At 30.9% G+C, this 23,725-nt stretch overlaps 1 protein-coding gene across 1 annotated transcript; it reads right to left on the bottom strand.

The window, feature by feature from the left end:
* Window positions 1-550: 550 nt before the first annotated feature.
* Window positions 551-23,675, bottom strand: LOC106061293 (antiviral innate immune response receptor RIG-I-like). Its single transcript, XM_056009742.1, has 19 exons — window positions 23,374-23,675; window positions 22,370-22,498; window positions 22,078-22,244; window positions 17,889-18,051; window positions 17,495-17,662; window positions 16,942-17,157; window positions 16,531-16,680; window positions 15,496-15,593; window positions 14,057-14,308; window positions 13,208-13,376; window positions 11,535-11,633; window positions 10,895-11,079; window positions 10,067-10,205; window positions 9,425-9,649; window positions 8,285-8,452; window positions 7,038-7,282; window positions 5,502-5,584; window positions 5,043-5,318; window positions 551-4,479 (listed from the first exon to the last, which is right to left on the bottom strand). The coding sequence occupies exons 1-19, from the start codon at window positions 23,447-23,449 to the stop codon at window positions 4,359-4,361; spliced, it is 3,129 nt and encodes a 1,042-aa protein (XP_055865717.1). The 5' UTR covers window positions 23,450-23,675; the 3' UTR covers window positions 551-4,358.
* Between the last annotated feature and the right edge of the window lie 50 nt (window positions 23,676-23,725).

The following is a 23,725-nucleotide window of genomic DNA, read 5'->3' as shown; positions in this document are numbered from 1 at the left end:
AAAAAAGTATTATGATTTTAAAATTCCATTAAACCAGGCATGTGAAGCTGGGCTTAAAGGAGTGAACGATGTTAGCAGCTACCAAAAACAAAATTGAGAAGTTTGCTGTTCATAGCAATATAGTAGATTAAAATAGTTAAGTTCCCTTTTCAGACCTTGCAATCTTTAGGGCAGACGCTGTAAAGTTCATCTGTTTCTGTGGCCCACTGTTAACGAGGGTGTCATGTGGTCAGCACAACGACCAAACATCTTTACTTTTCCCCAACTAATGTATGTACCCATTAGAGCTGGGCCTCCTAAAAATCCCAAAATTACAAATACCTGTCCACCAGGATTTGAACCTGGGAGACCCAGTTTGGAAGCCAAAAGCTTTACCACTAAACCACTGCACCTCCTCCTAGCAATATATTAATGTATTAAAAATCATTTATGGCTCTATGATGTATTTAAATATTGGGCTACATAAATATTTTTGTCAAAATTTTATAAGAGAATATTATTATGTCATGTTAACTTAGTAGATGTGGAAGATTAGAACTGTGTTGGAGTGAAGGTAGGGTACTCCTTTCAGACCTTGCAATTTATAGGGGGGATGATGTAAAGATCATCTCTTTCTATGGCCAACGTTAAACATAAAAACTTTACTGGTAAAAGAAATAAAGAAAATATTTCAAATTAGGCATCTCAAAGTTTTTATTGCCTTTGTTCATTAGCATAGAAAGAGCAGAAATGTGGACAGTAAAAAACCAGAGCAGTTTTGAGGTAACTCGTTGTTTTTTATACCCAATAACCTAAAAGCCCATTCCAACAAGTTTTAACACAGATTGGGTCAAAGTTTAGAGAACTTTAAAAAGCACTTTTTTTTCTCCTAGTTATCTCCCACCCTTACACTTATTTTTTTGTAGTAGTTCGTAGGTTAATTGAGGCTTGAGCTAAATTAAATAAAATGTTGGATCAATAATTTCTGAATGAAAACAAATTTTAATTATCCTTCAAGGTTATCAATTAAATAAATAACTTACTATGAGTTTCTGAGAGTAAAAAAAAAGATAACAAAAACAAAAACAAAAAAACTTATTTATGGTAAAACTGCTACCTAGATTACTACTCTTATAAGGCTTTAAAATAAAGAACAAATTATGGAATCTTTACATTGATACAATAGTTGATAATATAAGATATAGCTAATAAAATGCCCAGACACTGGTTAAAAACATATTTCACATGCTTTAGAAATTTATAAACCAGTAAAACTTTGTACAATGAGATCAAGGAGTCTACTGATGACAATAATAATAATCTGTAATTTATAAACCAGTAAAACTTTTGATATTTAGAGCTGTAAACTACAATGCATTATCAGCTCATTAGGAGGAAGGGAATTCAAATTCCAATTATCCTATCTTATATAATACAGACGTTACTTCAAAAAAGAAGATGATTACGTCCTACGCGTCATGCATTTAGTCATGCATATTAACCGATGACTTAAATTCTGCCAAGTCACTGGTTTTCCTGGCTAGCTCAGGCAACCCATTCCATGCTCTAATAGCACTAGGGAAGAAGGAGTATTTGTACAAATTTGTCCAAGCATATGGGACGAGGAATGTGCCTTTATCTTTTGTGTCTTTGAGAGTATTTTATTAAATTCTGTTTTTGTATTTGAAGATTATGGTTCAGTGTTTTATGTATAATTGCTACTTTACTTTTGAGTCTTCTGTCCTGAAGGCTTTCTAAAATTAGGGATTTTACTAAAGGTGTTACTCTAGTCAAATGTGAATATTTGTTTGTTATGAATCTCACTTCTCTATTTTGTGTCTGTTCCAGTTTCTTAATGTTTTCTTGAGTTGAGGGGGTCCCAAACGGAGGATGCATATTCTATTATTGGCCTAACCAAGGTTAAATAACATTTTAGTTTTATGTTCTTATTTGATTTATAGAAATTTCTTTTAATAAATCCTAATGCTTTGTTTGATTTTTTTGTAGTTTCATCAATATGTGGATTCCATGACAGTTTTTCATTTATTATAACACCTAGGTATTTTGCATTTTTAGTCTGTGTTACTGGTTTGCCATAAATAAGATAAGTGGAATTAATTTGTTTTAGTTTTTTTGTTACTCTTGACATGCTCCAATTTGATTCCCATTTCTGTAATTCATCTAATTCTCTTTGTAAAATATCTGTGTCTTGTGTTGTTTTTATTGTTCTATATATTATGCAATCGTCTGCAAATAATCTGACTTTTGTTCCTGAAGTAATGCAATTTGGTAAATCATTTATGTAAATTAAAAATAGTAGTGGACCCAAGACTGTTCCTTGAGATACACCTGAGTTTACTGTTATCGGTGTTGATTTAGAGCCATTTATTATTACAGTTTGTTCTCTCCCTATCAGAAAATCTTTAATCCACTGATGCAGTGGACCATTAATGCCGAAATATTTTAATTTTTAAAGAAAACTATGGTGGTGAACTTTGTCAAAAGCCTTAGAAAAATCTAGTAAGATAGCATCTATTTGTTCACTATTATCTAAACCTTTTGAAAAATCATCAATTAGTCCTATTAGTTGTGTTTCACATGATCTATATTTCCTAAAGCCATGTTGGTATGGTGTGAGGACATTATGTTTGTCTAAGTGGTTTATGATGTTGCTACATATTATGTGTTCTAGGATTTTACATGTGATGCTGGTAAGTGATACTGGTCTGTAGTTTCCTAATTCCTAATCTACTAATTGATATGGTTGAACAAAAGTATATATAAAAAAAAATACCCAGCTTTCTTAAACTACATCAATGACAAAATTAAAAATACTAGAAAGCTTAATTAAGCATGAAAGAAAATCAATGCACTGTACCATGCACCACATTAATTAGGATATTTAACATTTCATAACTATAGAATAGTAAAAATTTCCATAGTAATTAATACACATTATTTAGAAAAAAACAAAACATTTGTGACAAATATTATAGATAATTATCTTTGAAAACTTAGTCTATGTTTTTAAGGGAAACTAGCATGTTTTATGAATATAAAGTAATTTTCTCCTTAGAAACCTTGTGATCCATTTGATAGATGATGTAAGACTCATTTGCTTTTATAAGTGATGATTAACAATGATGAAACTGACTTTACTTTTCCAACTAATTCTAGGTATTGATTAGAATCAGATAGACTCAAGAGTGCCCTAAAAATGTCACATGCTCAGTCTTTAATGGGATTCAAACTTAAGACCCCCAGTTTTTAATGGGATTCAAACTCAAGACCCCTCAGTCTTTAATAGGATTCAAACTCAATACCCCTCAATCTTTAATGGGATTCAAACTCAAGACCCCCCAAGTCTTTAATGGGCTTCAAACTCAAGACCCCTCAGTCTTTAATGGGCTTCAAACTCAAGACCCCTCAGTCTTTAATGGGCTTCAAACTCAAGACCCCTCAGTCTTTAATGGGCTTCAAACTCAAGACTCTTTAACGGGCTTCAAACTCAAGACCCCTCAGTCTTTAATGGGATTCAAACTCAAGACTCTTTAACGGGCTTCAAACTCAAGACCCCTCAGTCTTTAATGGGATTCAAACTCAAGACCCCTCAGTCTTTAATGAGATTCAAACTCAATATCCCCTCAGTTTAGAAGTCAAGCAATGTACCCTTAGCCACCATGCCCTGAGATGTCAAAACTTTAAAACGCTTTACCAGGATCCATTTTATGTTAATGAGAAATTAAGATTTTGAAACTCTTCACAATGCAACATGCTGAGTACGAGATATTAAAATATTTGAAATTCTTTCTTTTTAGAAAGTAAATATTACATCAGTAAAAAATTAAGGATTATATCCCTTCCCTTTTTAAAAAAAAATATAAAGATATATTTATATTTTGTGAACCTTAACAACATATTTACTGCTTGTAGATTGAAAACTACTGACATTAGGTTTCTCTTTACAACTTTATTCTCAGAGCTACAAAGAGAGAGAGCTGTATTATATAATCTCCAGATAAAAACAGACTGAAAAATAAGATTCTGTTTCATGTCACAACCTTACCAACGCTAAGAGCAAAAAAAAAAAAAAAAAGAATTACAGCAAAATGTTTTCATTTAAATTTTCTCATATCTTTATAACACATAATGTTCAATCTGGCAACATTTTGTAACTTAGAGCATTGAGATTATATATGATAATTTATAGCGACTATGCATTAATCCAACAATATGATGCTCTAAACATGTAGAAATAGATAGACTCCACCACTATTTAACTGACTATTATTTTATTTTGATATGAAGATCTCTGTACGTTCTGTTTGTGTGATTTAGTGGATCATCTTCCCACTTGATCTTCTTCCCTATTGAGGTGGTTACTTTTCTATCTTTAGTTCCTCTTCCCACTGTGGTTTTTCTCCTTGGCTATTATCATTGTCAACACTATCTTCTTCTGTTTCATCATTATCTGTATCTATTTTTTTTGCAGGACAATATCTGTTAGATGCATCAAAAAAAATTATAGTAAGATCAAGTTTTTTGTTGTTTAATTATCACACAAACTGAGCGGCTGCCCTGACAGGTTTGCAAATTATCAGTAGATTTCCTTATTTTTAGAACTAATATCAGAAACTATTAAATACAAGGTACTAACAACCACAACCCACCTCCCTTCATACAAAATGTTCATTTAAAGCATGACTGCATGTGATCACTTACACTCAAAGCAGCCAGTGTGAACATTACATGATTTTCTACTTCTGTGCCACTTTGAATGGTATTCAGTCTAAAAAGAGGTAGGCCTATTGATCTGCACAAGCAATTATGAATTTAAAATAGTCAGTACAGGTTGCAGGCCTTGTAGTAATTTATAAACCTAAAGGTGGCTATGCAGTTTGCCCTACTAGATGTGGACATTGCTTAGTATACCAAAAAGTGTTTAACAAATGTCCAATATCAAAATCCTCAGATAAATGGAATAAATTGAGTAGTATTTGAAATAATTGTGTTGGGTTATATAGCTAAATAGAAAAAAAAAAGAATTTAAATAATATCCTTACTGTTTTAAATCTTCCTCAGACAGTTCTTGAATGAAGTAAGGCATAGCTTTCCATTTTTGGAAGAAAGCAATTTTGTCTTCAGCTTCTACACTGAAGTTTTCTATTCCCAGAGCAACAAAACAAGCTCCATGATAAATCATTAAACTTCCAAGTTTATTAAAACAGAAAGTTTCATTTTCAGGATCAGACATACAATGAACAGCTCCAATTTTCTGAGTATTTCCAAATGTTTTAGTTCCATCTGTTCCTCTAATTTTTACAACATTCCAAATATCCCTATAAAATGATGAAAAAAAAACAACAATATTTTCAATGTCATTAACAATAACTTTTTAAATTCTTTTTTCCTTATAGCCAATTGATGTTAGCATACAATAAAATATAATAATATAATATTTTTCTATTGTTTTACTTAAAAATTATTTCAATCATATAATTTTTATACTAAAAATAACTTACCTATCTATAATAACTCTATGTGATCCATTAATTGTGCGAATCATATCACTGCTTATTCTAAGCTTTCCACATAAATGGCATGTCTGAAAATATGTAAAATGTGCTAAAACTGAAATCATGGCTGATAATAATAAATTGAATTTGAAATAAATATACACATTTTTTTAAAAATGTAATAGACCTTTTAAAAGTGGTTGGTTTTATTTAATATTGAACAAAATTAGCTATAAGGATTTCCTAGCAATAACTTAGCATGTTTACTTGAAATGTAATTACTACTAAACTTTTACTTTTATTTATCCTTATAAATTTCCTAGTGACTTCATGACATTGTTGAATAACCATTGTCTACATTAAGTGACTCAGCATGTAAGTTTAGTTTCAAGAACAAATACATTTTTTTTATCTGATTCTCTCATTTTCAATGTTTGGATGTTATTTCTATTCCTATCCTAGCTTTTCATAATTTTAATTTCAGTTTTGTAAGGATGTAATAACTTCCTCAATATGAATTTTTACTTGATGTTAAGGATTGTGTGATTCATTTACAACCCAATGAAGTCCATGAGGGTTTCAAAAATGCACCTTAACAATCAGAACCATTTTCCTCACAAAAACCCTTGATCTTCCTCTTTTTGCCTATAAATCTTTTAATTGAAGACTTCAGTGACTAAGATCTCCACAAAACTGTCCAGAAGATTATTATAGAAGTCATCCTTCGCTTTTTATCGTCTACAATGTCTGTGAGAAAACAGCAACTCTTCTAGACATCATAGCACTTTTGAGTGGAAACATACTTTCATTTATACATTTACATTAACACAATTTTTGCAGTTTTATCCTAGGAATTTGAATTTCAATCAAAACGTGACCAGTAAATTAAATATTTGTCTTTCTACTGACAAAAAAAAAAAAAGTTTACTTGTTTCCAACAAGTATGGTTGAGAGGCTAAGTACCCTTGAACTTTGCTTGGCTACCTATGAAGGGGGCTTGAGGTTCGACAACTGACTCAAGCAGAATTGTGTTTACTGAGCGCCTAAAGGCAGCACAGGAAAATTTCTCCCAGATACTTCCTCCCCCCAACTGGTCCACAAAAGAGATTGGACCAAAGCACTCTGAGCATGCTATAAGCATGAAAGTAGCGCTATATAAAAGCTATACTTTATTTCCAATAAAATGAGAAATAAAATGTGCAAATTTTTTTTTAATTCAATTATAATTTTATATATATTGTTGGCAAAATTCAACTGATCATATCACTTGTGCTTACAAAATTTAAAGAAAGAAACAAATTATTACAATTTTACTGAGCACTTAAAATAAGCATATGAAATAAATAATAAAGCTGTAGTTGTCAAATACAACATAAAAAATTATCTCTATTTTCAGAAAAAAATATGCACACTATATCAAAATTATTAAAATAAAATTACATTGAAAATTTTCGGTTCTGCCATTCTTCTTCTAAAAATTAGTGGTAATAAATAAATAGAATTAAAGTTTTTTTATATTAATATCATATTCATAATACTCACCATTTCAAAATGCTTCGTTTTAACCTCTCTCTTTTGATTTTTTGTTTCTTTCTTTTTTAATTCTTCAGCTAATATACTTTTCTGGTATTCTAAATTCTTTTCATGCATTGTAACTACATCCTTTAGTGCAACAAGTTCAATGGCCAGCTTCATTAATTCAGTCTTTTTTTGGTTCAAGATTTCTTTGTCATATATAGTATTTGTGGCTAGTAGAATACTTACACCCCCGGCCTTTCTGCATCTGCCTAGTAAAATATGATGAATACTGTTACAGAAGATTATAGCACTTTTAAAACAGAACAACTAATATTTCTCTTATAGTCAATTGTGAAATAACATTAGTGCCCCCAACTATCACTATCACTCGTACATAATGAAAGTATGAGAAATTTCCACATGAAATTTATACATATATATTTTGTATATAGTTTGTAAGAAAGGGGTAGATAATCTGTTTACAAACTTAGGTAAAATTTTCAGCAGTATATAATTTATTTTTACATATTGCATACTTAACATTACAAACTCTTCCCTTTATATTTCCATATTTTTCTAACCATTGAAAAGAAAATAATAGGTTTTAAAATTTTTTTTTAGATAGGAAAAGAGATAATATTCTTAGACAAAATTGTTAGATAAAAAAATTGTCTATTAAGATAAAATCTACTTAGCCACATCTCTACACGAGTAACCGGTCAGTGAGTTTGCTAATTTGTAGAAATTTGTAGATAAGTTAGTCATAGGCCTATCTTTTTATAAATGCTGTTAAGCTTGAATTCATCAATCAGTAACAGAGTTTACAACAATATGGTAAATAAAATTGAAAAAATAATAATAGGAATATAGGTGTGCTAATTAACAGTTTTGCAAAATGTTCAGCAATGCAAGCTATTTACAAGATATGCAGGTATCCGGCTCCAGACGAATATCATATTTTACTATCCAGCCATATTTGGCTCCAGTTGAATATCAGAAAATGCAATCCAGAGCATTCCTAATACCAATTAACCAGTGGTTGACACATTTCATTTGAGAGATACTCATTGTTACAAATATTGTACATTTAAGTCTTAAATAAATACATTTTCTAAAATAAGGAGATTACATCACCAAGTCCAAAAGAAAGTAAGGTGTGAAAATTAATTTTTAAGAAAATATTTTGTGACATCCTATTAAATCCTATTTTATTTATCCTCTAATAATTTAATAAAAATAAAAGATTGAAAAAGCAAATAAAAAATGACTACCTCTTATCTGTATTGTTGTCACTTCATTTCCAATATGGTTATACTTGATAACAACATTACACTCAGGAATGTCAAGACCCTCTTCTGCAACAGATGTTGCCACCAAAAGTCTTATATCTCCTTTTTTAAACTTCTCAATTATGTTTTTTTGAGTTATTTGAGACATTCCTTAAAAGAAGTTGTATAAAAAGACACATTTAAAGATAGATTGTCAGTGATTTTAAATATCAAATATAATAAAAAGTAATTTTTAAAATTGTAATTAAAAGAACTGATAATGAGAACACAATCTAGAAACACAACCAAACTTGGCTGCATCTTTTTGTTTTTATATAGCTATGTTCCAGATGGATTCTCAATACGCTGGTAATGTGTTTACATATTTTATTTCTTGACAATCTAATAGTTTTATCATATAATTTATTTAATGTAATATTTCATGGCAAGTGTTCATACAGAATGAATGAAAGTGTGTCAACAATATTTAAAATATAAGGTCAGAGAGTTTGAAGACTGTTAGTTTGTCAAAAAGAGTGATTGAGTAAGTGATAGTCAATCCAAGACAGTTGTGATGAATATCTTAGTAATTGATGTAATCTCAAGTTAATAGTTTTGTAATGACTTAAGTTAACAGTTAATTTACATTTAAAAACATCTCAATACAAATTAAGAATGTCAGAAATATGCATTTATTATATATTATTGTGGATTATACTATTATTTGAAATTATTCTTATACTTCAAGATGAGCTGTGCTTATAATTTATCATATCCTGTACATATTAATATACCATATGTCTGCTATATACTGTTTTAAATTAATTTATTTTTCCTTTACAAATTTTAATTAATGTTGTTGTTTTTTTCTATGTTCTTATGCTTCCTCACCAAATAAATTCTTTAGTTTTGATACAAAAAAAATTCTATTTGAACATACTCCTGGGGTGGATATTTATCCCCCCCCCCTTTCCCAGAATAATTTTTGTCAAAATGAAGATATTACTACCATGTACCATAAATTGATTATTCAACATGCCATCTATCAGACAAATAAAGCATGAGTCAAAAGAAGTGAGTGAGAGACATAATAGGTACATTTTTTTAAATTTAAAGTTAATATACTTGATATAAATTTATCACCTCCTTTGTCAGGGGGAGCTGAACTTCCTGTGAAGACCATAGCTTTATAGGCATGAAGCTCTTTCTGCTCATTAAGCCATTTTTTTAAAGCATAAGCTAAAGCTCTTGTTCTTACAAATATTATTCCTCGTGACTCTTCCGTCATACAATCAACCAGTGCTTTTTTTAAGTTGATCAAATTGAGATTTTCTTCATTAGGTTGATTTCTGACCATACTTTTTAATGCTATAGTAAAACAGAACAAAAAAAAAAAGAAATGAGACTAAAAAAGTTGAGATCTAAAATAAACATTTTCATGCATGTAATTAGATTTTAAAAATCTGTGTGATGAGTGGCAGAGTGTCAAAAACAATTTGGCTACCTATCAAGGAGGCTTGAGTTCAAATCCTGACTTAAGCAGAGTTGTTATTGCTTAAAGTCAGCAAAGAAAACCTATTTCAGATACCCCCTCCCCCACTGGTCCAGAAATTAAGCATGAAAGTTGCCCTATAGAGAAGCAATTTAAAAAAAAAGGTTTTCATGTTGTAAAATGAAAGTAATTTCTACATCACTGAAGAAAGCAAACAAAGAGTAGAATTAAGAATATGCCACAAATATTAACTACCCATAACCATAACATTTATAATACTACGTTCAACTTACATTCAAAAGACTTGAGACAATGTTTTTCAACACTAGTTGGTTTCTCATTCTTTTTATATTTCTCTAATCTTTTTTCTAGATATTCCATTGCATTTTTCAGATGAATAAGGCTGTGAACTTCAAGTGCATTATTGTAAGCCTATCAAAAAAAAAAATATGTAGACAAATGACTGAAAAAGTGTAAGTTAAATTTTGTTGTTGAGGTTAAATATAATTTCAACCATTACTTCCATGGGTAGACACACAAGTGGCTGTCTAGCATTGACTTTGTAACAAACAGACCTCACTCTGATTGTTCCACAAATGATCCCACGTTTGACAATTTGTCTGATTTTCTATTTCCTGTTTCAAGCCAATAAAATATTTTTATCATTTGGTAGATTATTTTAATTGAAGTTATCAAATCTTTTTGGCTCAAAGTGTTACTAAAATCTAATTTTGTGTCTAAGAGGACATTTATTTCACTATATAATGTTTATGATAATTAAATGTGGAATGTTTCTATTAGAAAGACATCTCTAGAAAAGGCACCATTAATAATGACTGTGACAACTACCATAATGAAACAGACTAAATACATAATCTTAAATATGTTCAATTTTAATATTATGTCTATTTGATTTAAAAATTAATTTTCAAAACACTAAATGTAAATATAGAGCTTATTGGAATACTGAGTAATAGATTAGTGGCAAATTAAAAGGGAAAATTGTTTACACAAAAAAATTACAGTTAAGTATACATTTCTTTGCAATATTTCAAAACTGTAAGTTCAGAAATATGATCAATGTTTATATTTCTTTATGTTTTACAAAACAAGGTACTTACTATCAAAAACTCTGCTATTACAATTATATATCTCACTATTAGGTGTTTCTCTTCATTGTGAGTTCGAGGCAAAAGCTTTGCTATATTTCTAATGGTTACAGCCCACTGGCCATAATGTTGGCTACTTCGTTTTAGAGTACTATTTAGTTTTTCCATATGCTTGTCAAGCCATTTGCTGCCAGCTTCTGTAAATGATAAAAAATTTTAAGGATGAGTTTTTCAAGAGGAATCTTCAAAAATCTCTATTCATAAGTTATTAACCTAAATCTTAGTGCTGAAACTAATTCATGATGAAATGAAGAATGTAACACATTAGTAAAACCCTGCCATGCACACTGCCATCCAAGCTAGTGCAGAAGGTGCACACTTTTAGAGACTAGACTGAGAAGAATGTTTACATTATAGAGTGTAGAATTTATGAAGAGACTGTGCTCTAGGCAGACATTATTATGTCTTAGTTAAGTCCCCATGTGAATAAACCTATGTATATCATTTGGTCACCTCCCTTAAGTTATTACACTTTAATTTATGCATTGAGAAAAACATTGAAGTAAGGCAAAGTAATCTCCAACAACACCCGCTCACTTCTGTGGTAACTTCTAGAACCAACTGACACAAATCAAGATCTGTAATTACTTACTTTTGCAATATTCAGAGAGTTTCATTTCCAAATCAAAGAAAAATGAGATGACTTGTAATACAAATACATCCAGATCATGATCAATCAATCGAAATAACACTGGAACAAAACAATATATATATCTCATGAACAAAAAGTCAAATAATGAACTGTCTAAGCATAGTTGTAATTATAAATGCTACTCATTGGGATTTTAACTTTGAAGTGCATCCCTAAAGGAATATAAAAGAGCCTTTAATGAGTCAATAGGAAACAAGAGTTCTCTTTAGTAATTTAAATTTTTTAAAAATTAAAACATACATTTTCAATATAAAAAAAAGTGCAATATTTAAAGAGAAAAGTTAATAGTATTTGTATCTACTTTATTTAATAACTAAATAAGCTGTTTACTATCAACAATGGTTAATAGGACAATAAGCTTATTCAGTTCACATCCAAAAATCCAAAAAAAAAAAAGACATCCATTATATTTTCATTTCATTTCATTTCTTAGGATCAAACTTCTGTTTCACATGAAGTAAAATAAAATAAATAACCTTTCTCTCTAGACCTCAAGGTCATTAACCCAAAACAACTGAACATTTTCTAAAACCAAAAATTTAGTACAAAAAATAGAAATAAACATCATCAACAACTGACAGAAAAAAAAAAGTATAAATGCTGAAATCTCACATGTGGCAAATAGCTTGCTAAAATAAAAAGGGAGAGAAAAGTGGAACAACAAATATGAAGAATTTTTATATGTTAAGTTCAAACGCTGGCTAAATTTTGCAGGTAAATTTTTTTACAATGTATTTATCTTATAAAATACAGACATTACTTCAAAAAAGAAGATGACTGCATCCTACGCTTGTTCCTAGGTTAATCTAGTCATTTTATTTCCTATGCTGGATGATGTGTAGACCAAAAGTAGTTCTTGTAAGTATTTGTATCATTTGTGTGTGCTGGACAATATAAGACATAGTGACAAGTCACTATGGCATATTATATTAAGCACCATCTCTTCTTGAAACAAGGAGCATCTAATTAGATCAACCAGATGTTAATAAAAAAAAATTATTATGTCACTACATGTGATCCAATTAATCAGAATCTTCAGTATATTGTTATAACTGTGGTGGTGACATGGTTAAGGGTAATTGTGTGTGTAATCAGCTGATAGTGACACAGTCCAGAGCTAGGCAATAGGAAGAGCAATGCTGTGACACTTCAGGAAAATACTGTAATCTGAGCACTACTCAGATAATTCACATGTGATACAGTCATGTGATCATCCAGAAGGAACAGGTGATTTTGCTTTCAAAAAGAGCGAAGGTGCCAGCAGAGTCCAGTCACTTCACGATTCAATTCAGTACTAAAGTATGTGTCCAAGACAAGTAGGAGGGACCAGTCGAGTGTTTTACAGGAATACAGAGTGTATACAGCAGTATGGTTGTCTATGGAGAAACATTTGTACAGTCAGTGCTAATTGTTGCTAATAGTTGCTGTTGATTTATTAGACATTAAAGAGTTACATTATTTGAAGCCCTGAGTTGTCAAGTTCTTTGAGTTGGTTGTGTCATGCAACGCAGACAGCCTGAATAGAAAGAGTCATTGCAATATGTTATTGAAAACTAGAATAAGAAAGCTTACTTACTTGAGGAATATTTGAAAAGTAAAATAAGAAAGCTTACTTTCATGAGGAGTAGGGACAAGTTTCTCTAATTCTTCTTTATTTTTTTCTTTCTGAACAATCGCAACATGTACAGCATCCAAGTTGCCACATATTTCCATTATACTTTTAACTGCAAGTTCATCTGTGTCAGCTTTTCCTATTCCAATTGAAGCAGTTAAACCTATAACCTGAAAAAAAAAATTCTATTAAAAATCATGAAGAAATTTTTTTGATGATTTGTATTTATTTTTAAAGTTCTCAAAACTGTGAGAATATTCATTTAAAAAATCCAATTTTTTTTATTTTAGTCATATGCCTTGATTTGACTTTGAACAAAACGAGTTATGAAAAAAAAAGAAATAATTGTCCTTTGCAAATCCAATTTCTTTCATTATAAGCAATTAAGTCGATATATTCAAATGTCATTCATTTTTTCAATTTAATAATATACTATTAAACACGATTCAAAATTAGCCCATTTTTTTTTTTACTGATAAGGCATATGAAAATATCAAAAGATCTAAAAATGTTGCATATTACGGCTGTTCAAAACCTCAAAACCATAGTATGGGTCATGCTGAAACTTTTACTAAGTATCCAGTCTTTTTCTCACACTCCTCTTTATTATGTCACAACAATATCACAAATCTATCACAATATCACAATTTTAACACAACAATGTAACAAGTCTATCACAACTTTAACACAACAATGTAACAAGTCTAACTATTGCAGACTTGCAGTTACCCTCTCATTCCTTCCCACTGACCTATACAAGGAAAATTCAACTCTACATTTGTACACACACTTTCAGCTCTAACAATGCATACATTAGAGTATCCATTTCTTTCCAGAAAAAAAATATCACCTGAGGTAAGCTTCTGAATACACCAGTACTATGTTTGATTTTAATATATTTCAGCATCAGATTGTTGTATGGCTCTCCTCGACATGTGTGGTGACATTCATCAAAAATAAGCATGGTAAATTGATGTAGAAAAACATGTTTTTTCTTTAGATGATTTTCTAAAATTTTCGGCGTCATTACAACAATATCAATGTCTGGTAGAATTAAATGAAGGTTTGTACTGTCTTCACCACCACCTATTAAAAATCTTGACTTTATTTTAAAGACAAGGAAAAGACCGAAAAAAAAAGACCATTTCATTAAAAATCATCAATATAAATTGAATGTTCACAAAACTATACAGAAAGTCAACACAAAAGACAAAAGTTTTTTGTCAAACCATTTCATTTGCTTTGATGGTGTTTGTGTGTGGTGAGGGTGAAAAGTAAAAAAAAAAAAGGCTAAATTATGTTTGGTAAGGTCAAGATTGTTGTTCTAAAACAAATCAAATGTGGAAAAAATGGTTTCGAAAAAATATTTTTCGTAAAATATTTAATTTTAACCATTAAATATCAACTAATAAATAAAACACTAAAAATTCTTTAAAAACACTTTTTTAAAAACTAAATACCAAGTTTTATCAGCACTTTAGGAAAAAGCGCAATGATATTTATGTCCTTGTTTTTCTCAAATTTAGATATAAAAAATTAATAGCATTATTGAAAATCCAATTAAATTATGCATATACATATAAATAATTGTATTAACAGAGGGAAATCACCAGTTAAGGCTAATCAGTAGCTGTAGGGGATCTAGATTATATTGACTCAAAACAACCTTTTTTTTTTATTGTTATCATGCCGAGTTGGTTTATTTCATGTAGCTAACAAAGAGCTCCTTCTTTTCTAGTGCCTTAGAGCATGAACAGGTTGCCTGAATCAGCCAGAAAAACCAATGACTTAGCAGAGTTTAAGTCTCAATTTAATATGAAGGACTAGAATGACATACATAAATAAGCATAGAATGAGGTCTAATTATCTTCTGCTATGAAGAAACGTCTGTAATTTCTAAGATAAAATATAATTTGGGTCTAAAGATATTACCTTTTTTTCAAATTACCTTTGACTACATACACATACTATAAGCAAATTTCACATTTTTCTGAATGCAATTTAGTTGTGAGTAATGTAACAGGATGTCTGAGTATGATAGATAATTTCAACTATTCCTAGCTTCTGTTAACAATTTTCAATTCGTTTGCCAGGGTAAGAAGTATTATTAATTATGTTATTTATTAAGGTATACATTAAAAGACTATTTAAAATTTACAAAAGTATATAAGATGAATTTCTTTAAACTCAAGAAATTATAATTGAAAATGTAATGAAAATCATAATGTCCACACATCTAAATAGAGTTTATAGTTAAATAATACCTTTTTTTTTAAAATTATTTCCTACCTGAAATGGTTCTGGCAAATGCTTTTTAATACAGCTGAATTGCTGAATGACTAAAGGTACAGTTTTAGCCAAAAATACTACTTTTTTTTTCCTTTTATCTGTGAAAAAAAAAATTATTGCTAAATTCTTATTCTTAAAATAAATATATATATAAAAGATATTCAAACCCCACTATCTACTTTAAAAACTAAATATTTTATTAGTAGAATTCTAAAAAGAAAAAAAAAAAGTAAAAATTTTGCCTAAGTTTTTTATGTATTATCTAGCAGATTCTCAACCCAAATTACTCAATAAACTAACTAAATGAGAGGTTGCTTCACAGTTTAAAAAAAATGTTTGACCCTTACTCTGGACACATTGAGAAACAACAAAAAAGAAAAAGGAAAAATGAGTTTTAAATGCTTCCTCTTTCAGCCAGTTTGATGTAGCTCAGCTGCAGGATTTTACTAGATCTGTGTCATGGGGAAATAACAATGGCTAGGGATACCTCAGCAGTTGTAACCAAGCACTACACCTCCACCAGAAATAAACCAGTATCAGTAAGTTCAACCAACTGGAGGTAAGACTGTACACTATATCTCCATCAGCCATAAACCAGTATCAGTAAGTTCAACCAACTGGAGGTAAGACTGTACACTATATCTCCATCAGCCATAAACCAGTATCAGTAAGTTCAATCAACTGGAGTTAAGATTGTACACTATATCTCCTTCAGCCATAAACCAGTATCAGTAAGTTCAATCAACTGGAGTTGTACACTATATCTCCTTCAGCCATAAACCAGTCTCAGTAAGTTCAATCAACTGGTGTTAAGATTGTACACTATATCTCCTTCAGCCATAAACCAGTATCAGTAAGTTCAATCAACTGGAGTTAAGATTGTACACTATATCTCCATCAACCATAAACCAGTATCAGTAAGTTCAATCAACTGGAGGTAAGAGTATCTTCCATTCTCTGAAATCCAAAAATCTCTATGAAATTATTTACCTTGACAGTAATACAATACTAACATATATATAAATAATTTATTACCATTGTTGGTCTGCAGATGGCTAAGTATAATATGCATTGCCACTTTAGTTTTTCCAGATCCTGTTGGAGCACAGATAATTGTATTGTAAGACTCTAAGGCCTTTTCTGCTAGTTCTTCTTGATAGCCTCTAAGATTTAAAGGTAATGTTTCTGTGAAAATCAAATTTTAATAAAATAACATTTTTAGGCATAGTAGAATGTTTGCTTTTAAGAAAAAGAGAATTGTGGTTAATAAAGCATTAGCCTAGAAACTTATAAATATTTTCCACTTCAAAATCAATATATTTATTATAATGATAAAAAATTTCCTTTAAAAGTTTTTTTAGCTCATCCATAATCAAAATTTTTACTTTACTAATTTTGTTGTATTCTTTCCTTACTAAAAAAATGCGGAACATTTTATAAACAGACCTTGAGCAGAGTCATCGCTATCTGAGCTATCACTGTCATCACTATTTGATCTATCTTCATCAGAAAATTGTGACTCTTCTTTGAGCTTCCAATCCTGCACTTTTCGCTGAGTTTCTTGTGTAATGGCATCTTCACTCAGTGCTCCTGAATTAATAATCTGCTCAAAGTTCACTGATGCTTTAAGCTGGGAGCTAGCATGTATGTGGAAACCTTCCTCTGATTAAAAAAAAATAATTTAAAACCAGTTACATAGACTAAAACATTAAATAGATACAATGTTATTTTTTTTAAAAAAAGGGAATAATGAAACATAGTTTATATAAGATAATTTTTAGACTTAGAGGACGTTTTCAAAAATTGAAGTCCCAATATGCATAAAGTATGTCATAAAATATTTGTTTATTTTTCAAGAAGATCAAATATAAAAATAAACACAACATTGTTAAAATATCCTGCCAGAGCACATTACTGATTAGTGTGTTTGACAATAGAATAAAACAAAAAACTGAATAGAATATAACTAGCTAGTAACATTGTATATTGTTCCGATCACCTGAGATGTTGCTAGATTCATCCAGATCATAGTCAAAGTTCGAAGATAGAGAAAAATCATCTGAATCAAGAGATGTGGAGTTACTTGAATAGCTTATGTATGAAGCACTTTCTGGCATGTTGTAATCACCATAAAGGTTTTCTTCAGCTCTATCCTCATTTAATATATCTATATTAAAAAGTCAAGTAAAAATGTATATTTTTATTTTCAGTCAATAAATGAAAATTGTCATTTACTTTACTCTTAATTTTGTTTATCCTGCATCAGTCAAATAATTGTGATTCGGAATCTATGCATATTTACTTAATATTTAAAAGTGATGTAATATAAGAATTAGCTAAAAATGTTTTAGCATCTTAGCAGTGCTCTTATCATAAATTAGTTGGTAACTTACTTTCAATTTCGAAACGACATCGTTTAAAAATATCACTTCTCTTTTGCTTGATTATTTCAATAAAGACAAATGGCCAGTGAGGTTTCTTTCTTTTGATAGATTTAAACAATTCTCTCTTGAAATCACTTTCACTTTGCTGACTACAACAAATCTTTAAGTTCTTCTGTTTACACCAAAGAAAATTGTTTACATTTGATTGGTAATAAAAGTAAACACAACTATCAGTAAAGAGTTTAGTTTGTTTGTTTTTATTGATTCATTTCATTGTAACATAAAAAAGGAAATAATAAGAATAAAAATATATAATAAAAATACTATCACACTTTTATCTTTCATTGCACAAATTTGAGAAAAACTGCAATTGCAATTAAAAATGTTCTGTCTGCTTAAAAAGCCCTTGTGAAAGTGACAAATTGATTTTCAATTCTGAGAAAGAATATAAAACAAAAAGCTATACAAAAAATTGGCTGTTATTAAAATGATTAATAGTTTCAAATATTTGTTTATAAACATACTGTGATTACTATTTCAATTTCTTCTATATTTAAATATGAACTTATTTATAGTTTGGATATTCTTCTTCATCTTTGCTGCTGAGCTGTAGGTTCTTTTGCAATCTGAACATTGAAAAAGAATCTGTTGTAATCAGTTATTCAGCACTACCATTCTGTAGTGTGTTGGTTATGCTTGCTCGTTTGGATAATAGGGTCTGTCTGAGGTGAATTAAACTGGATCATTCTAATGACAGTTGTGTTTTGTGTAGGTACTAGGTTGTGTATTGTGTTGATACAAATTAAATGGTTTACACATATTTTCCATTTCAATAGGTGAGTTTAAAAAAAAAAATTTAGTCTTTAAATTACTTTAAAAATGAACAATAGAAACATTTTTAAAAACTTTTTGGCTGCTTGGTCATGTGGTATGTGCTAAGTGGTCTTGATGGTCCCAGTTTTTAGCCCTTATTGATGCCATCCATCATTGTCCTTGGGGAGGTTTGGGCTAGGATGTAATTATCTTCAAATCTGAAGGAACATCCAAAACATTTAAAACAAACAACTAATATTATCTTATCTTATAAAATACAGATGCTACTTCAAAAAAAGAAGAAGATTAGGACAATACATGTTAACCAATGACTTAAATTCTGTCAGTCATTGGTTGTCCTGGCCCGCTCAGGAAACCTATTCTATGCTCTAATAGCACTATGGAAGAAGGAGCTATTGTACAAATTTGTCCTATCATATGAAGCAAGGAATGTGCCTTTATCTTTGTGTCTTTCTGAGTATTTTATTATGTTTTGAAATTAATATAAGAAATTATCACTTGGAAGCAAGCTGTAGAAAGTACATCAGTAAAATAAATGTTTCCACAAAAGTAACTGTTATTATCATCAAGGTAGTTTAAGTGGATTTAAACAAATTAAAAATAAAATTCTTTCCAAATGATTTGTTTTTACATAATCTCTCTTATACTTAATATATTCTTATACCAAATCTTAATAGGAAAAGGGGTAAGCTGGATAAAATTAGTTCTTATCTACACAATTTTAAAGAAAGTAAAAAGGTTTTAATTTTCTTCTTAATCTAATTGGGCCAATCTTATGTTCATCACTATATGTAGACAATGAATTAACATATCAACATTAATACCATAGGACAGGCATATCATACACGGTGTTTGGAGGCTGCATGCGGCCCGCGACCACCTTGCATGCGGCCCACTTGGCCACCTCAAAAATTATCAATATAATGTTTAACTATTACGCTGGAAAATAAAAGATGACAAGCTACTTGAATTGAAAAATAGTATTTGTTAAACTGAACAACGAGTGAAAGCCAGCTACATTTTTTTCAAACTTAATTGCAAGCCATAGCAAATCATTTAGTGAAAGGAATTTTATGGAGGAGTGTGTCGTTAAAGCTGCAGAAGTCCAGAAAAGTTGAAAGCATTGAAAGAAATAACTTTAACTAGTAACACTGTGGCACATAGAATAATTGACATGTCAGTCAGCTTGTGTGAAGGATTAAAGAACAAAATAGATTTTGAAATATTCTCATTGGCTCTCTATGAGTCAACTGATGTAACGGGTGTAGCACAGTTGGCTATACTCATAAGGACCTGTGACAGGAATTTTGAGATACATGAAGAGCTACTTGAGCTTTGTAACATTTGTTCTATACATAACACCACAACAAGCGAGGATGTTTTTGAGAAATAGCAGGTGATATTGCAGTACAATTTACCTTTGCTAAAGCTAGCTAGTCTAACAACGGATGGCGAAATGGTTTTGATGCAAAGCTACTTGCAAAAATAAGAGAGGCTAATGCTAATTTAAAATTTGCTCATTTCCAGTGCATCATTCACCAAGAAACATAATGCACAAAGCAATTACACTTCCAACATGTCCTAAAACTGGTTTCAGTGCTCATGGCTTTAAATCATCGTCAATTTTCAAGGTTTCTGAATGACATTGGACACGAAATTTGCTGGCTCTCTTGTCATAAAGAATTGAAGAGATTTCTTGTACTGCATGAAGAAATTGTATTGTTTTTGAACATGAAAGGTGAACCTGTTGAACATTTCTATACTGAAGAATGGGTTCAGGATTTGGCATTTGCAATTTATCTCACTGGTCACCTGCAAGACTTGAATTTGAAACTTCAAAATAAAGACTAAATTGTCACAACTGCGTGTGATCATGTGAAGTGCTTTCAAGCAAAATTATGTGTATGGATAAATCAAATATGAAGAGAAAATCTTGTTCACTTGTCAGGAACTAAAAACATTTGGTAAATATGTCTTACACCTGGAATCGTTAGTAGATGCTTCCACTGGTCATTTTCATGACTTTGTTTGATACAAGCAAGAATTTTTGTTGTTTTTATCTCCATTTTCATTTGCTTCTGAAAATGCTGCTGGTAATGTGCAACTAGAGCTGATAGAATAGCAGTTAGATTCTTTGTTGAAAGCGAAGAATAAAGAAGTGGCTGCGCCAAAATGTAGTTATTTATATAAACGGTACGTTCAACTGCAGAAATTTGCAGCCTGAATTCTAGCTATTTTTGCAAGCACTGATCTCTGTGAGCAGTTCTTTTCTATAATGAAAACTACAAATCACCTCACTGTTTGAGATTATCTGATCAAAGTTTGTGGTCAGTGATGATAGTGTCAGTGACAAACAAACTTCCACCTGATATTAATAAACTTGTATCCCAAAAATATGTCAAGCATCAGGACAAAGAAAATATTACGCTATCTTAGTAATTTTTAATTATGAAATTGTACTGCAAATTTAGCTAACTAAGGGACATGTATGCCATTAATTATTGTATTCCATTTTATTGTTTCTAATTTACATAAAACTAGTAAGCTGTTTTGCAACTGATTTTTTACTGTGGCCCCTCAGGATATTGTACGTTTTTTATGCGGCCCATACACCTTAACGAGTTTGACATGCCTGCCATAGGACAACAGTTACCTTAATAAGCACAGTTAGCTAAGGGACTTAAGTAAAGATCTATAATCCTGATTTTCTCCCAAGGTTCCGCAAGGTTGTCATTGCCGGAAGTGGTAATGGATGTAAGCACTCCAATACCTATAAAATGCTTCCTAATGGCATGCGTCTCAAATAGCCTCTGACAACCAGTCCAACTCCAGGCCTTCACGTGTGGCTCAGATATTGAGTCCAGCGGAACTGCTCTAACTAACAGGAGAAGGGGCAAAGGTGAGTAACTGACGCTTTAACCAATAAGCTTCGGGCCGGAGGGGCTCATTAGCAATGGCTCGCTACCCACCTAGGAGAAGGAAAACTCTGAATTCAAACCTCTGTTGCCTGCAGCAATACCCAATCATGGGAAAGGTTTCGGAAAAATCAGGAGCTGGTGACCCTAAGGCAGTTTGCAGCACCCAGTGCTACACTCTGGCAGAACCTGCGATGCCGCTGACCCCAAACTGTATCGGCTCTGCCGTTCCTTTGGATACATCAACTGCATGGAGTGGGGGAACTGATGTGTGGGTGACATCGTTCTGACCATAACTAATGCCCAGGCATTCATTTCATTTCCATGAGATGATCCATAGTCGCTTTGCGACTGAAGGAGGCCATATAATCCTGATTTCTCCCATCAAAATTTTTATTACAGACATTCAGATCTGCAACCAAATCAATTCTATCCCTAATTTTACTTACATCTAATATTAGCTTTTCTTTATGTAACATTTTAGCTATGTGGTTATAGTCATCCAAATTAAGTCCTGCAGTCAATCGACCATTAATTATAAATGGAATATATTTCAAGTAGAAACCTTCGAATCTTGTATCTTTGTTAGCTTCAAGTAAAACATTATGTTGTAGCTCTGTAGACAGATTAAAAAAGTGAGATTCCCATGAATGAGATATACCAATGATAGTATGTAAATGAAGTTGTACATGTACTTATTCAATAACACAATTGCAAGAGGCTCAGCCTAACATTTATCACCTTCATTTGTAGTAACACTGGAAAGGATTCTTGTAAACTCATTTATAGCTGTCTCATCTTCACCGATAAGTTTCAATACATTTTCTAATTTATCACAAGGAACACCTGAGTGCAATGATGTGAACCAATCTACAAAAGAAAATTGATATTTTAAATAGCAATTCTTTATTTAAAATACATTTTCAAAAGTCCAGACTAAATGTCTTCCTTATTTTCACATTCAGATCTGAATAAGACTGGCTACCATCAATTCTCTACATCTGTATTTTACAAGGTAACTTAATCTGATTCCAACTCAAGATCTAATAATAAAAAGACTTAGGCCTATCTTTGAGCATTAAGATAAAAGAAGTATTGTAAGTGGCAATGCACACTAATTGAAGTTCTCTTATTGACAACTATACTTATATATTTTCTGTGGTAATTGTTTGTGGAGGGATTTAAATAGCTATTTCTTTGGAAACCATTTGTTTCCAAGTCTTTTTTCTAGTTGTCTCTGATATGGGATGGTGTGCCATATATATATCTAGACAGATATTGAACAATAAGAAGTGCCCCACACTGTCGAAACCAACATTTACCAGAACATCATTCTTTATATTTATAGCATATCTTGCAATCATATGCCCATATTGACTGTCATCAGTATGATTCTAAGTTTATAATTTGCTAGTGCATCATCTCCAACCATCCTACAAGAAATTTAATGGGTTAGCCAGACTTAATCGTCTTCAATTCTGAAGGAAAAGTTAATGTAAAATCAAACCATAAATTCTACATCTAGCTAGGTGGAATCACCAAAGAATAAATACCTGATGTGAGTTGGTGTAGTAGTAGGTAGGCCTACACGTATAGATAATTATAAACTATATTCACTATACTAGATCTATAGGCCTATAGATCTAGGGCCTATCGATATTACAGGTGTAATTCTCTAATAACTAATTGATTAAAAATATTTTGTCGGTAACCATATTCATATACCATTATCATATGCCACTTACTTATAAAGGCCTCAGGTTTTAAATACGTAATGAAAGTATCTCCAAGACTATGAATAATTTGACCAAGTTCCCCCATTTTTATTTCTCTATTAAGTATTAATATTTAAATATAACCTCCTATCATTTTATGGAACTAGATTTTACTAGATCTACGTGGTATTTAGAATATAAATTCTAGTTCTAGACATATTATGACATAAGGAAGATTAGTGCCTAGTAGTGCGTCTGTAGACTAGCATGCTGCCCCAAGATATCTAGCCCAGTAGACTATAATAGATCACATGACATGGGCTGTACTCAAGTATCAAAGACCTACTCTCTCAAAAAGGGGGAAGTTTTCTTGGAACAAATG

Source organism: Biomphalaria glabrata, chromosome 1 (assembly GCF_947242115.1).
Source record: "Biomphalaria glabrata chromosome 1, xgBioGlab47.1, whole genome shotgun sequence".
In the NCBI taxonomy this organism is placed as follows: Eukaryota; Metazoa; Mollusca; class Gastropoda; family Planorbidae; genus Biomphalaria; species Biomphalaria glabrata.
The sequence above is the reverse complement of the archived record's forward strand: the minus strand, read 5'-3'. Positions and strand labels throughout refer to the sequence as shown.

Bases quoted from the DNA above. Each gene is read 5' to 3' on its own strand.
- LOC106061293 (XM_056009742.1), bottom strand. From the start codon at position 23,449: ATGGGGGAACTTGGTCAAATTATTCATAGTCTTGGAGATACTTTCATT. The intron at 11,634-13,207 runs GTAAGCTTTCTT...GTTTTGTTCCAG, and splicing joins TGTCCCTACTCCTCATGAAA to TGTTATTTCGATTGATTGAT. The intron at 10,206-10,894 runs GTAAGTACCTTG...TTTTTTTGATAG, and splicing joins TAATAGCAGAGTTTTTGATA to GCTTACAATAATGCACTTGA.